This window comes from Melanostigma gelatinosum, assembly GCF_949748355.1.
Source record: "Melanostigma gelatinosum genome assembly, chromosome: 15".
Taxonomy (NCBI): domain Eukaryota; kingdom Metazoa; phylum Chordata; class Actinopteri; order Perciformes; family Zoarcidae; genus Melanostigma; species Melanostigma gelatinosum.
The window spans coordinates 19,395,494-19,410,574 of record NC_136648.1 but is presented as its reverse complement, the minus strand read 5'-3'; the positions used below and the strand labels follow the sequence as shown (position 1 = coordinate 19,410,574).

The window sequence follows — 15,081 nt, the reverse complement described above, 5'->3', positions numbered from 1 at the left end:
GGCAGGCAGCCGTAACCCCCCCCCCCCTCCATCAAAAATTCATAGAACCGGGCAAACAGACGTGTTGAAGCTGCGAGAAGAGGCGGGCGACACACCAACTCTCCCGTCAATCCCTCTCTTTCTCTCTCTCGTTTTCCTGTCTCCCTTCATCTTTCCCTGGCTCGATCTCTCTCTTTACGTCGCCCGCTCTCCCTCTCTCGCCTCACATTTCATCTCCTTCTACCTCCCCCCCCCTCCCACCCTCTTTCTCACTCCCTTTCATCTCTCTATCACCCCCTCTGTCACCGTGGCAATTTTCTCCCATCATGGCAGGCGTGCAACTGCTGTCCTCTCTCCCGCTCCCTCTTCCCTTTCGCTCCCCCCTCCCTCCTGCTCTTGTCGCTGTTTGACACTGTCAACAAGCAGGTGGAGGTGGCTGTTATTGTTGATGCCTCTGCAGAGGTTCCAGGTAATGAATAAAATAGAGATGGAGGGAGAGAGAGAGAGACGACAGAGACAGAGATAGAAAAAGGGGGAAGACAGGTGTGGGGTGTTGGCAGGTTCCCCTGCATTACACAGCAGCTTGACTGTGTCACCCGTGTTTATTCTCTTTGTTGGTGGAGGTGAGGCCCGCTGTTCAGCTTACACACACACACATGCACACACAGTGGCAAGACAATATACAGACGCAAACACAGATCCACGGGTACACACACACACAGCACAAAAGCAGTAATGACACGTTTTCACAGACATGTTCCCCAAAGACATTTAATACATTCATACATACACAGACTCCTGTATGTACACTGCTACACATGCACGCTCTCACAAGCGCTAGCTACTCACCTCAGATCAAAAAGGAATCAGTCACATCAGATGGAGGGCTAATGACAAGTAAAATGACAACTCATAACTGATCATAATCTGATTCATTTGATATGTTTCTGATGTATTGTCAGACACAGAGATGAAATGATAAACCAAACATTTGTTTTCCTAAAGTTCAAATCCTGTGTTGATTGTACATTTACCTTTTGGTCCATGCCAAATATACGAAAATATATATATATCTAAGTTATGACATTGAAATATTTGTGATGACTCATCTTGAACTCAAAAGCGTGAAAATGTATGACATCACATGTGATTTGAGGCTATTAGTGAACTGATACCAGTTAAGTTAAGTGGGTTAAAACCAGGCGGCAACCTCGCGATCTCCAAAGTAAAGCCAATGCAGAGGTGCCTTAAACCTGCATTCTCTCTAATGGCCATCAGGGGGCGACTCCTCTGGTTGTAAAAAGAAGTCTAATTTTATAGAAGTCTATAAGAAAATGACTCTACTTCTCACTTGATTTATTCCCTCAGTAAACACGTTAATGGTCTCAACTCTAGTTGCAAGTCTCCTTCAATACAGCATGATGTTCATTTCGTAAACTATGGTCCATTTAGAGTCAAATAGACCATAAAGCAGAGCATGCTTTACGGCGGGGCTAACTTCTGGTTTACAGGTCGCTACCACGGCGTTGTCCAATCTGGGTGCTGTGCATGTTTTAGTTTTCTAACTTTAACCCTTTCACTGTGTGTTTTTTGTTCATACAAGTGTAACAGTTTCGTCGCCTTAAAAATGTCTTAGCGCCACCCTCTCGTGTCACTTCCGGTTGCAAAAGCTGGTGACGGACATAATGCCAAACTCGAGGCTTCAAAATCGTACTCCACAAATTTCAAGTTCACATTGGCACCTGACTACAGTGTGAAAACAGCTGTTTAGTAGAACTCCACCGACCTTTCTTTGTGAAATCAGTGGAGTTCCTCTTTAAATCCATGGACTTTGCACCCAAGAAACTGAAAGACCAAGTGGTATTGTGTAAGAACATGAATGACACTCACAAAATGTGTCAAAGGGAAAACACACTTTCACAGAGCTTCCATCCCTCTGTCTCATCATCCCTCCCTCCCTGTCTCTGAGCAGCTATGCATTTCGTTCCTCCCTGTCTCATATCTTCCTGGCCTTGCTCCTGTGCGCCACTTTGTAAAATCTTCTCCCAGATAAGTGACATATAAATAAGGCTTCTTATTCTTATCATCCACCCATCCAGCCATTGAAAAAGGAAATCCCTTGTCTACCAAGGCATGCTGTCAGATTAGAGGTCACGCTCAATTCCGTGTCCGAGAGGGTCTGGAGTGCTAACAGGGTCTCAAAGCAAACATGACAACCCTGTCTCGCTTTGTCAACCCGCCGAGGCCACCGCGCCGCTTCGGGTAGCTTGGAGAGATGTATCTCTGCGTTCAGGGGGGAGAGAGAGAGAGAGAGAGAGAGAGAGAGAGAGAGAGGCTGAGGGAGGGAGGGAGAGAAGGACGGGGAGAAAGACAGAGACTAAGACAAATTCCAATCAATCATTTTCATATGGCGATAAAGTATTGAATGCTTAATCTTCAGAGAGAGAAAAGGGAGAAAGACAAGGGGGAGAAGGCAACAAAAAAAGGAAAGGAAGGAAGAGCAGATCAATGGAGAATGAAGAGGGAGAAAATGAAAAGAATCAGATTAACGTGTCAGAAAAAGAGGTCGTAAATAAAGCAACTCTGTTTTATTGGAAGAAGAGTGGCCAGTTGATACATTTTTGACTTTCCGTCATTCTTTGCCTGTAATCTAAAATGTCACGCGGACACACGCACCGATGTGTCCCTCTACTGGCGACTGCTGGAACATGGCTTTCTCTCATGTCCAAGCGACCGCAGGCCGACTGCACCGACAAATCAAATCAGCGCGGAATCAGTTCTTTCCTGCTTTTGCCGCCGCAACCAAGGACACGTGTGACGTGACAGATGTGGAGAATGATTGCCTCGGCGGAGAATACCCAGCTGATGTTCTTAGTGATCCTGACATCTGCAGCAATGTTTTCAATTACCATACAAAATAGAGTGGCGGGAGATGGACGGATGGACGGATGGACGAGAGGGAAAATCAAAGTGACATGTGGAAAATCAAATCGAGTATATTGGTGTAGCCTCGTAACCCATTAGTGAAAGATCCTGATATCTCGTGATTTCCAACTATTACTGGGGCTGCCGAATACGCCTTCCAAAAAAAATAATGAAATATTGCAAGACCAGCTTCAACAATGCCCTACATAACACAACAAACCCACTGAATTGTACTTTTGTCTACTTTCTGTATTGCAGTAAGAACCTTTCACCCAAGGATGGAGCAGCCACTCCAGGAACCCCGAAGGTGAGCCCAACCTCAATTTCTTCTCGTGTAATAGCACGTCTGTGTTTGGAAAATGACCTTTTCCTTCAGGCCGACATCAAGTATGCGTCACATGCAAGAAGGGAAAGGAAGATTTTCAAAGATGAATACGTAATAAGATGTGTGCATTGTTAGATTTGACAACATCGTGACTCTTTTTCAATGGTAGGTTCTTTACTGTCCGTGTATCAGAGCTGTTACTCCGACGCCTCTGATCCTCTCTGCTGCACTAAGGGGAAATCAGCTGTACTGTGGGGCCTCTGTCTCATATCTTTACACACAGAAGTACCAGTCTCCCGTGGTCCAACAGGCAGCGGAGCCAAGAGGCACTGTACTGTGATTGTTCCAATTAGAGAGGCCGACATGCAGGCAGGCAAAAAAACACACTGAAGGAAAAGACAGATAGCGTCAAATTGTGGGAAGACAGATTCATGATTCCATCAAGTGGGCATTCCCTTATAGCGTCTGCATCCACTGACTCATCTGAACACATCACCAGCTGCCCGACTAAGAGGGAAGGAAGACCTTCTATGTCCTTCATATAATGGCTATAGTAGATTTAAAGCTACAGTTGGTAACTTTATTAAAAATAACTTTTTGAGGGCATATTTGCTCAAACATCCTGACAGTTGTGCAACAGACAGTTCCTCCACCTACCCGTAGTGCTCCTAATGGCATTTGCAAGATTCCACCCGAAAGGAAAAGAGCCAATCGGAGCCGTGGAGTCTCTAAAGCAGCTCGTGAAGCACGTTAACTCTGATCAAACTGTCAAATTAGCCGTTGCTGATCAAATATGAGCCCAGACTCTGTTACTTTACTGCCTATTTCTCGCCTCAAAGGTTTTGAGAAACATATTCTATTGTACTCTTGAGCTGAAAAATTTGAAAGTTTGCCCATCGGTGGGCACGACTGTTTTCAACATTGTGGCCGGTTTCACAAACGTTCTCGTTGTGTGCATTAAATGTGCTTGCTGGTGCATGGCTTCTTCCTTTTCCTTTTCTTTCCTGGTCATAGAGGGCGTCGTATGTTTGGGCTACATAAATAAAACTGACTTTACTTTATTCAAAGCTGACCAACAATACTTTTACTGATACAAAACCAGAGACAGTTCCTTAAATGTGGATATCGTTACTTTGTAGATCTTTATTATACCGTTACTGCCTCTGGATTACCACTTATACTTTCATTCTGGGAAGTACCACTTGAAACCTTGCCGAACTAAGTCGTGGGAAATGAAGAAGTTTCAATCAAGCAGCGTAATCCAACATGGCTGAAAACATGCAAGTGACCCTTTGCTAAGCCCCGCCCCCTGCTACTATCCACGCACCGTGTATCTACATCGCCACGGAGCCCACGCGGCCACTAACTGCACTCCCTGTAGCAGCATGCGCATACATTCAGTGTACCTTCAGTAACTAGCGCGACATAGAAGTGCTAATGCTAGTCAGGGATGTGCTAACGTTCTCTGCTGATGTTAGCTCCACAAGTTTTTATGAAGAAACATGACGTTTTACAAACATATGTCTCTCCTTCCAACCTCTGTAACGAGTATCCCCATTACGCAACGTTTAACCATGACTCGCTCAGAATCCTCAAAAACAGCCTGAAGACAATCTGAAACGATTGCATGAGCGTCTACGAAGCAAAGCCGGAGAGTTGTCACTCTGCTCGTAGCCAGCTAATGCTCCGCTGTGATTGGCCAGCCTGCGTTTGACGGCGGGACTTAGTGGAGGGTCACTTAAACAGTAAATATAGTTCTACTCTGCTCTTCATTACTGGTAAGACGTGTTTCCTGAAAGCACCCCTAAAGCAATCAGGTGGAAGTCAGACGCCCCGCTGCAGAATAGGTATATCCGACGTGCACATGAATGCAACATAAGAGCTCTAAAGCAATTCACGGTATCCACTTTCATTCCCGCACACCTTTGGGTGCTGACCCCGGCTTAGGGAGCGGCCCTCACAGCGCTGTGGGTGGGCTCGTACTCGAGAATGGCAGGCGGAGCAGGGGTTGCGCGCCGTATTGGCCTTCCCCTCTCCGTCCGTGACTGCGCATCTCACCGCTGTTGTTTAGTATTCAGCGGCAGGCCGTGGAGAATGGACAGGGGGCCAGTCTGAAGCACAGGGGCCAGTTGTCGCCGTCTCCTCCGCGGTATGCGCCGCCCACCCCTGTTGGACAGGAGATTAACCCCAACGCACCTCCTTACGGGGTGTTCGGAACACTCTGTGAACTCCTTGCTGAGCTAAAGGGAATTGGGTTCGACTGAAAACACGTGACGTCTGTTTGGCACATGTTGGCTACTCACATGCATGTGGACAGATCTGGACACACACTTTTCTCTTTGCACCTTAAGACGCAAATTCACAAAAAACACACTTTATTACAGTCTTTACCGTCAAATGTGAACTTGAAATTTCGGCGCCGTGAGGTCACTCACCTGAATGGAGCTGTAAACGCAGCTGATCTTTTTGCATGTTGATTTAATTGGTTGGTTGAAAAGAAGATCTCCATTGATAATCTCTTAGTTGAATACCGTTAAATGTCATATTCGAATGACAAAACTTGAGCATATTCCCAGAACGCACGCCAAGGTAAATGATTCCTGACCTTTTTAAACCTGCGTAAAAGAGACACACACACACACACTCACACAGAAGCATAAAAGCATCATGCATAATGTCCAATTTACTGTGGCAGCACTGGAGGTTGGTCATTTCTCACATATTATTATTAGATTACTGCTGTCGAGCACTTAAGCCTCTGCTCTGCCCCTTTCCGCTTGATTAATAGGAGACGACTGTAAATACAAATATTTCATAGCTGCCTTGTAAAAAATAAAAAATAAAGCAGCAGCACAGTCACACATGGGAATACAAGCACACGCACACACACACACACACGCTCGCGCACACAGCAAGAGCTCTGACTAAGCCTGTAAAAAAAAATAAAAGAAATAAAAGTGATATTGCTCCTTGTTCTCTGTCTTCACCAGCATTATCTACTTTGTTCACTTGAGGAATTCCCTGGATTGTCTTTGTCACTGAGTGGGTTAGAAGAGGATATTGTTTTATCCGTGTGTGTGTGTGTGTGTGTGTGTGTGTGTGTGTGTGTGTGTGTGTGTGTGTGTGTGTGTGTGTGTGTGTGTGTGTGTGTGTGTGTGTGTGTGTGTGTGTGTGTGGGCGTGCGCAAAGCACTGTGAGACCAATTTATGGGACGGGCGCCGTCCCGTAATGTCAGACACTTATGGCTCCTCCTTTTCAGATGTTTACCCTTCCTCCTCCTCCTCCTCTTCGCCCCTTTCTTTTCAATCACTCGTTCTTCCCCAACTCCTCTTCTCGTCCCATAAACATTAACTCTAATCAGCGGAAGGGACTTAATAGACAAAGTCAGGCAGGTTACAGATGATGACTGTAACCTGCCTGACTTTGTCTATAAAGTCCCTTCCGCTGATTCGAGTGACGTGGTCCTCAGCATCTGTGGCAATAACGCTGTTGAAATTCTCCCGAGGGTAAAGATTCCCCTTTCCCCTTTTTTTTCTTCTCTGTGTGAAATCTGTCATAATACAGAAATAAACTGTTAGACGAGAAATGAATTATTGTCATTTTTATATGTATTCATTTGATACAAACAACAAGGTCAAACATTCTTCAGTAGTTGTACTTTTTTGCTTTGACTTTAGCTCTTCCACGTCAAGTGACCTTTCAACTGCTTTCATCTCTTGCTCTTCAGCTGCTTTCATCTCTTGCTCTTCAGATGACATTCCAACTGCTGCTCTTCAGCTGACACTTTTGCTTGCATCGCCTTTCACCTATAACACACTTGAAGTGGTGCTGATTTCTTTTATGATTTTGCACAGCGCCAGCACTTCAACTGACATTTCAACTCCTTTTAGTGCTTGGTCTTCGGCGGAATCCTAAACTCCTTTCAGCACTTAAATTTCAACCGACACCCCAGTCAGAAGTTACATTTAAATGAACACTTTCTTCAGAAGAATGTATGATTTTCTAGTTGTTGCATTGGGTTTGCGTGGACCTTAATGGTCGTGTTAAATCATTCGTGTGATCTTCGTGTCGAGCCAAGGTGTGGGTGGCTTCGTGTGTTATCTCTCCAACTGTGAAACGCTATCTGCTTTCCTTAGATCTGAATTTATTTTACTCTTGCCCTGTTCATGTTTATTGATTGTTCCCTTGCTGCAACTGTCAAGCGAGAACAGGTTATGCTGATAATATAACACGATCATCTGCATATAGAAGACATTTTATTTTTTTCTCTCTCTCCCGCTCTCTCTCTCTCTCTTTAGTCAATGCTGTTGTCAGTGCACATCAAGCGTGAGGGAGAGTCTCCCGTGGTCTCGCCGATGTCCTCCGAAGACGCCCACCACTCCGACAGATACCAGGTCACACTCTCTGACACACACACACACACACACACACACACACACACACAGAAGGGTCAGTCTATTGACACCATTCTGTGCTGTTTGTCCCATATTATTTTCTAAAGATATGTGAAATTCCCCAATGCTGAGAAATGCATAACAGTGCAGCAGCAGAGGATTATTGTAGATTTTGGGTTTTTTTTTATGCCTTCTCAGCAGTTCCGTTGACCAGCAGGCCAATCTCCTTAAATGTCTCGAAAACTCCCCCACCCCCCCACCCCGACTGCTTTTATCTCTTAAATTCATCAAAGTCTGTTCGTGTAATTCTTTTGGCCATGATGGATCTCCGGGTTAAGTGGGTTTCGCCCCCTTACACCATAAAATAGGAACTATTAAGTCCACACAGACGTTACATCCATACGTTCAGGATGACACAGCTCATAAAGGCCTTATAGCTATAAAGTAGATTTTCTCATTAAGTGAAACTGCTGAAATCACCTTATATTATACAAATGATAAAGTCAATGGAGTCTTTTTACCACCCCGATGGCAGACTCCGTCACCTCCTCCATGCCTGTCAGTCCGCCCTCCTTTCCTCTCTACCTCCTCCCTTCCTCTAAAAAGGTTACCCGTTCAGTGAGTGTATCATAATGATACGTAGTAGTGGCCACGCCAGGGAAGTGGGCCGATAACTCAAGTGGCGGAAGTGAGGGGAGAGAGGGAAGGAGTGAGGAGACGGACGGAGGGCTAGAACAGAAGGAGAAGGCCTGACTGCTCGTCGGCTCTCGCTGATGGACGACGGGCCGACAGCGAGAGGGGCCGCCGCCCACTCACTGTTGCCGTGTCAACGAGAGGGCATCCATAACTGCGACTGGGGATGCTTTAGTCAGCACATAGCTAAAGACGTAGCGGCCTCTGGGTTTGAATCAGTAGATCTGAGGTGCACATTCTGCAAGAGACAGAAGTGGAGATCTGACCTCACTTAATTTATTTCTCAGCGTTATACTTTTAATGATGAGAGCATTATTCTAAATGATACGGGGGATTCACCCCGGGGCTCCTGAACTACCCAAGACCCCGAATGTTCCTCGTCGATTAGATAAATGTAGAATTGAATTGTTGCCAGTGGTGGAAAGTAACTGACTACATTTAATCAAGTGCTGTACTAGAGTACAATTTTTAAGGTACTTTTACACACTACTTTATACTTCTACCCTACTACCTTTCACTACAATGTAGCTTACTTTGCAGATGTTACATAAAAAACGCCGGATAGAGTGAAAAAGATGCAATGCTTTATTCAAGATTAAACATTACAGTGACATTCCATCATTAGACATTTGATATATTACAATATAACAAACAAAGGTTCAAGAAAAGTCCAAAATATGGAACAGTATTATAATAATGAGTTCTCATACTTTTGATAGTTTAAGTACATTTTGATGATAATATCTAGTTTTTACTCATGTGGGATATTGAATGCAGGGCTTTTCCTTGTGATGGAGTATTCTTTCCACTGCTGTTTCGCTGCTTTTATTCAATAATTGAGTACTTCTTCCACCACTGACAGTTGCATATTAAGAAAACAGATTGATATTGATGAATAAATAGAAAATTCTAAACCGCCAAAGATACCGCCAGAAACCAATAAATTACACACAAAACATAGTTTTTCGTGCATTGGTCAATTTCTAGATTTGGAACTATTTTGCCTCCGTAACATGTCGTCTTTCTGACTGGTGGAGAAAAAACATCCAAAATGCACATTTATATTTTATTCCAGTACACTTTGAGTATTTGCGTCTGTAGATCTCTCCTAAATTCACCGAAAGTTAGCATTAAATAATGCTATTTGCATTTCAGAAAGCTTGTAATACAACAAAATAACTGTCTTAATGTAAGTAATCGACTGGGGAAGTTTCATGGTGATGCATATTCGTAATTTTTGTTCCCCTATTAACTTGTATAGTGTCTGGAAATAAAATTGATGTAATTTTACAATGCATAGATTTAAAGGTTGTTTTCCAAAATGTATTTGTTCTCTTACTCTGAGAATCTCTACTTCAGTCGCACTTACAAAATCCAAACATTAACATAGATTCCTTTTTATATTCTCAAGGTTTTTACTGAAGGGTTTGTTCATATATCTTTCATAGCCTGATTTATAGAACATTGCATCCCTAAAAACATGGCTAAAACTGATTTTATTATGGCTGTAGACTGTATTTTCTGATTGTCTTGTCATTGATCTGGGATTAAAAGAGCTATCCAAAAATCCCTCTGTAAAATCCTTTTGACATATATTGACAAAATGAAACAAGAATTTTGAACATGGCTTTGTCGACTGTTCAGATTTATGTCCTGTAAATGTGTACCATAAGCACATGTTTAATAAGATAATGTGTTATTTGCATATTCAAACATACATTTTCACAAAACTTGAAATATTTAATGTACCGGTAAGTAATCTACTGGCGAAGTTTCTTGGTGATATATATTTACCCCATTCACCTGTAGTGTCTCCCCTTAAGAGTGAAAGAATGTTCACTTACGCCAAACCGTCAAGCTTAGTAACATCTCTGACGTGGTTTTATTATTTGTATTATATTAACATTAGCAGTTTAGTGGAGCAGTACAATAGCTGTGCGTCTTGTATGGTCCTGTGTGTAAAGCTCCAAACCCCATTAATCACATGCAGACCGTTTAATGAAACCCGCTGCTTCCCCCTAGCGGTCGACATCCGCAATGACACGTGACGTTTCCCCCACTTCCGTCTCCAGCGCGGCACGTGATCAAAACAAGCCAACATGGCGTCGGACACGAGCAGTATCTGCCGATACGAGCGCCACTTTCAATCCTTTCCCATCCGCATTAAAATATAGACACAGGCTCTGGTTCGCAGTGATGTACAGTGTCTGGAAACGCAGTCGGGTAGTTTTCAGCAGTGAGTTTGTGGCGAGTGTAGAATGAGCCATGAGTGAACCCCGCCAGTCATGGAGGATGAGGAAAACAATAGAGAAGTAGGTTTGTTTACACTGCCCCGGTCTCAGCATCCGCAGCAATCCCATTCCGAAAAGTTATACTTGTGCTCGTGAGCGTGTTGTGTTGTTCGTTTATTATCTAATGTGTATTTCCTCCCTCTTCTTTCCCCCTCTTCCCTTCTGCTTGCAGACATTTTTACGAGTTCGAGCAAACAGGCAAACGAGATTGAATGGTATGTATACGCAGCGGTTCATCTCCCGAGTGCTTATTAATACACACTATATGTCGTTATTAAACGTTTATGACTGTACTCAGGATGGTTTTCGCTCTTGAAAGTTTTTTTTTTTTAAATACAGATTTACTTGAATGTCAGAAAGACTGATTGGCTGTGGTAGTATAGGATTGGAAAATACATTTAAATCGATATTTGATGATTATTAAGCATATATACTGAAGTTCCATAAGTTAAATTTAAAATGAATGATGAAAATAAAATAAATCTTCACTACAAATGAAGATATAATATCACTGGTGTCAAGGCACAGGGGACAAAGTAGCTGCCATGAAATGTGACGATATGATCACGTGACGTTGATTTAATGCAAATTAATGTCCCCTCACGCCATTCGCAGTTAAGAAAAAACGACAGAGTCTCGGGGTGCAGTGACGGCTGTTCTGCTCTGTTAAATTTCTAATTAAGTGCGTGTGTGGGGGCCGAGGGAGGGGGACGGCGTGGATGTCGAGTGTAGGGGGGGGATTGAGACCACCACATCCGGCTCGTCGTTTCTTTCTTAACACATTTCACGACCAAGTTTAGCCGGCATCTCTTGATTCTAGATTTGTGTAACATAAATTCCTCCCAGGTCTTTCTTAAGATTCCCTATATATATACACACACACACACACACACACACACACACACACACACACACACACACACACACACACACTGTACATAACCATCCAAGGAATCATGCTGGAACACCTGAATGGCGATTGAAACTAAAAATGTGTCCGTCTGTCTGTCTTGCCCCTCTCCAGCCCGTATAGGAAAGATGAAGAGGAGGAAGCCTGAGGATGGGGGCCAGGTATGTCCGCTGTGCAGCGCCCCATTGGCTGGGAGCGAGGAGGAGATGAGTAGACATGTGGAGCAATGCCTGATCCAGGTAGTACAACCCTGGGCCTCCTTAACCCCCGGTCGGACAGCCTGTCAACCCTTCTCTTCCTGTAGACACTGACCAGTCACCTCTTTACTTCACTTCCACTACATTAGATCGGATACCAGCCTATAGCGACTGTAGCTCCTCTAGATGTTGACCACCTCTTGAAGCGGCTGTACTGTAGACACGTCATATGGGAACAACTGTCAGAGAGACCATAAAGAAAACGCACCGTAAAGCTGCCGTGAGCGTTGCCTGGAAGTAGAAGGCTGCAGTTTATCCCATATGACGGGGTCGCCTCTTATTCATCGGCATGCAGCTCGTGTTTCGAGCGTAACATCCATCTTCAGCTCCCATGAGACGAGGGCCAGTTTCTTCCCGTCACCTCCTCACTGTGTTTCGTAGTTGTCAGACCAGGTCTTCTTTTTTTCTGTAGAAGCTCCATCCTAGAGTAGACCGAAGGCAAAGAATCACCACTAACCGCCACCACTCCTCCTGTATCTCACCTCACTCACTGCTGTCCGTCACACTGTAGCTGTAGAGACACTAACACCTCTTCTCTAGCAGCACGCTTGAGGCGCTTAAGATAGGTGCCACACCAGCTGTGTTTTCATTGCATAGTCGTAGCCAGCCTTGCACCCAGATGTTTCCGTCCTGCTTGCAAACGGGGCCTGAAGCGCCGTCGGCCTTTGAGGCAGAAACATGACGCGTATAGGAACAAAAAGGTTAGACCCAGCACAAGCTTGAGGCACAACAGAAGAAGAAGACAAGTCTGTAGTTTAGTGCAGTGTGCACACCTCACACTCTGAACGTGTGATCTAGACAAGCAGGCTGTTCATGTTTGTGTCCTGACATTTGGCAACGATACTGGGTCCTCATCACAGCTGGTCGTGGTCCGGTACGGGGAAAGCGTGCTGTGGAGATCAGGCCTATCTTCCACCGCACCACTATTCTGAAACAGTAAAGTCATGTTTGTGAAGTTTTCGCTGTGATTAACGTGTCCTGTGTGTGTGTGTGTGTCAGCGCGAGGGAGCGCTAGGTGACGACGACTCTGCGGACATGGATGGAGAGAATGGGCGGGGCTTTGAGGAGTACGAGTGGGCGGGGCAGAAGAGGATCAGAGCGACGGCTCTGCTGGAGGGAGGCTTCAGAGGTACAAACCCCCACACACACACACACACACACACACACCTCATGTCACGCACTGCGCTGGGTCTTTATGTCACATCCGCCTTGCGTCCAGAGGCAGGTTGTGCACAGTCGCCTGCTCGTTAGATGGCCGACAGAGTCAGCGGTACACAGACAGGGTCAGCCCCGTTCGTCCGTCTCCTCCTCCGCTCATCCATCATCCCCTCTGTTCCCGTCCAGCATTGAGCACTGTTAGCTCCGTGGGACCGCCGCTGAATGTGACCAGCGAGACCGTAAATGATGCCAGTGGTCCGGCGGCAGCGTCGGTTCGCCCGGGGTCAGCCCAGCTCAGCTCGGCTTGGCTCGGCCCCCCCCCCCACCCACCCACCCTCTTCGCTCGGGGAAGGAAAACACATTTAGCTGTGCAATTGACCCGCTGGTCACCACCGCCTGTGAGTGTGTGTGCCCAGAAATGCAATTATAGAAGTGGATGGGAGAGCTGGTCACTGGGGAGCATGGCTGCTCTGTGGCACGGCTCACCTACAGTGGTAGCTCTCTGTCACCGCCTCTTCTTGGTCCTCCTGCTTTCATTTTTTCAAACTCGTATTGTTGTGATGTTTAACTATTGTTCCTTGAGCTTAGCTGATTTAAATTTCTAGAAAATAAAAAAAGGGTGTCTGGAAAAATATAAGCAACGATTAAACGCCGTGTATGTGTCATCACACCCTCCAAATATTAGATGTGAATTTTAGTTTATGTGAGATCTGAGCAAACTCAGTGGGTGTAAAATGTACGCCGCCTAAATATCTGGATACCAATACTGAAGCGATGCCGCGGCAAATACATAACACTGAAGGAAAAGTAATGGAAGAACAGATGACAGTAATCTGATGTCCCTACACTTGAGTTTATGTGATTTCTTTGACAGTTAGTCTAATATTCCAGTCGGTAACGTTGCTTCTTGAAATCATAAAGAACACTTCCTCAGTAAAAACACAACACGGTTGGCTCAGTCTTTGTAGGAACGTTTCCTTCTGTTTACCGTAATGTCTGAACACACACAGTGCACACAACGGCCTCCCCATGTGGAGCTCGGTGTGTAAAGAGACGGAAAGATGGAGGCCGACCACCGAGAGGCGCACCGATGGAGGTAAAGAGCCGTCGTCATCTCTTAAGAGGCCCTTTGAAACCCTTTGGTCTCGGCCTCGGCTTTCAGTCCCCCTCCCCGCTTCTCTCCCTGTTCGATCCGTTGTTAAACACACACATGCTGAGCCTCACCTCCCTCCCTACCTCCCTGTGAGCCTGGAGAGAGCAGAGACAAGACAGATCAATGTTGAAATCTCAACTAAACCGCGCCAAAGAGGGGCTCGTTGGGGAGCCACCGTCCATCTCCACGATGCTCCCTCCTTCCGCCCATCTTCTCTTTCACGTCGTTAAAACGAGCAGACACAGGACCCTTCTGCCGCGCTCTAATAGGGCACCTTGTGATGTGACACAGATAACTGAGGTGGCCTGGGGAGAGCGACTTGAAACGCTCACACACACACACTCGACAAAAGGCTCAGAAGGTGGATTTTGTCTTGAAAGCTCCTCAGTGGTTCTAACAGTCGCCGCTGAATCCTGCAGGCTCTCGAGAGCCAGCGGCCTGCCAGACGGATATAGAGATGTTGCAGTGTGGGGGGTCTCCTCAGCTGGCGGGATGAAGAGAGGGCCTATCCCTCTGTGAAGTGCCACCATCCTTCCCTCCTTTTGAGAGCGAGAGGAAGAAAGGCAGAGGGAACGGGGCCTTTTCAAGGGGGGGAGGGAGGGAGGGAGGGAGGGAAAAAAATCGAACAAGATCAGTTTATGATTCAACTCTGTGTGAGGAAAGACTTCCCTGTGTCTCACACCGGCTTATCCGGGTTGAAAGGACCCGCAGCACAGACGGAGAGCTTTCTTTATCTCTCCAGTGGACCGTCTGTCTGTCGAAGTCCAAAGCTTCAACTTTGCAGGATACATTAGAAAGTCTGTATTTAACGGGGGAACTGCTTTATTCCAAGTTTTCATCATAATCTCATGTCTTATGATGGGATGGTTCGAGGTTTTAAATTTTTTTTTATTATAATCTTGCGGCAATATGAGACCTGAGTTTCTGTACTGATTCCAAAAAGATTGTTTTTTGTTATATTTCACTTTATGATATTTAAATATGTTTTTGTGCAAA

General features: G+C 45.3%; 1 protein-coding gene across 4 annotated transcripts in view; it reads left to right on the top strand.

Annotated features, from left to right (window-relative positions):
- Positions 1–15,081, top strand: part of rnf220a (ring finger protein 220a) — a 153,439-nt gene that overhangs the window by 115,622 nt on the left and 22,736 nt on the right. For 2 of the 4 annotated variants that reach the window (XM_079285419.1, XM_079285417.1), the window contains exons 3-7: positions 3,163–3,211; positions 7,528–7,623; positions 10,780–10,822; positions 11,632–11,678; positions 12,774–12,903. In XM_079285419.1, coding sequence (XP_079141545.1) covers positions 3,163–3,211; positions 7,528–7,623; positions 10,780–10,822; positions 11,632–11,678; positions 12,774–12,903 — 365 coding nt within the window. Of the gene's footprint in view, positions 1–3,162; positions 3,212–7,527; positions 7,624–10,779; positions 10,823–11,631; positions 11,757–12,773; positions 12,904–15,081 lie in introns of all 4 variants that reach the window. The other 2 variants (XM_079285418.1, XM_079285416.1) reach the window with 1 other exon arrangement.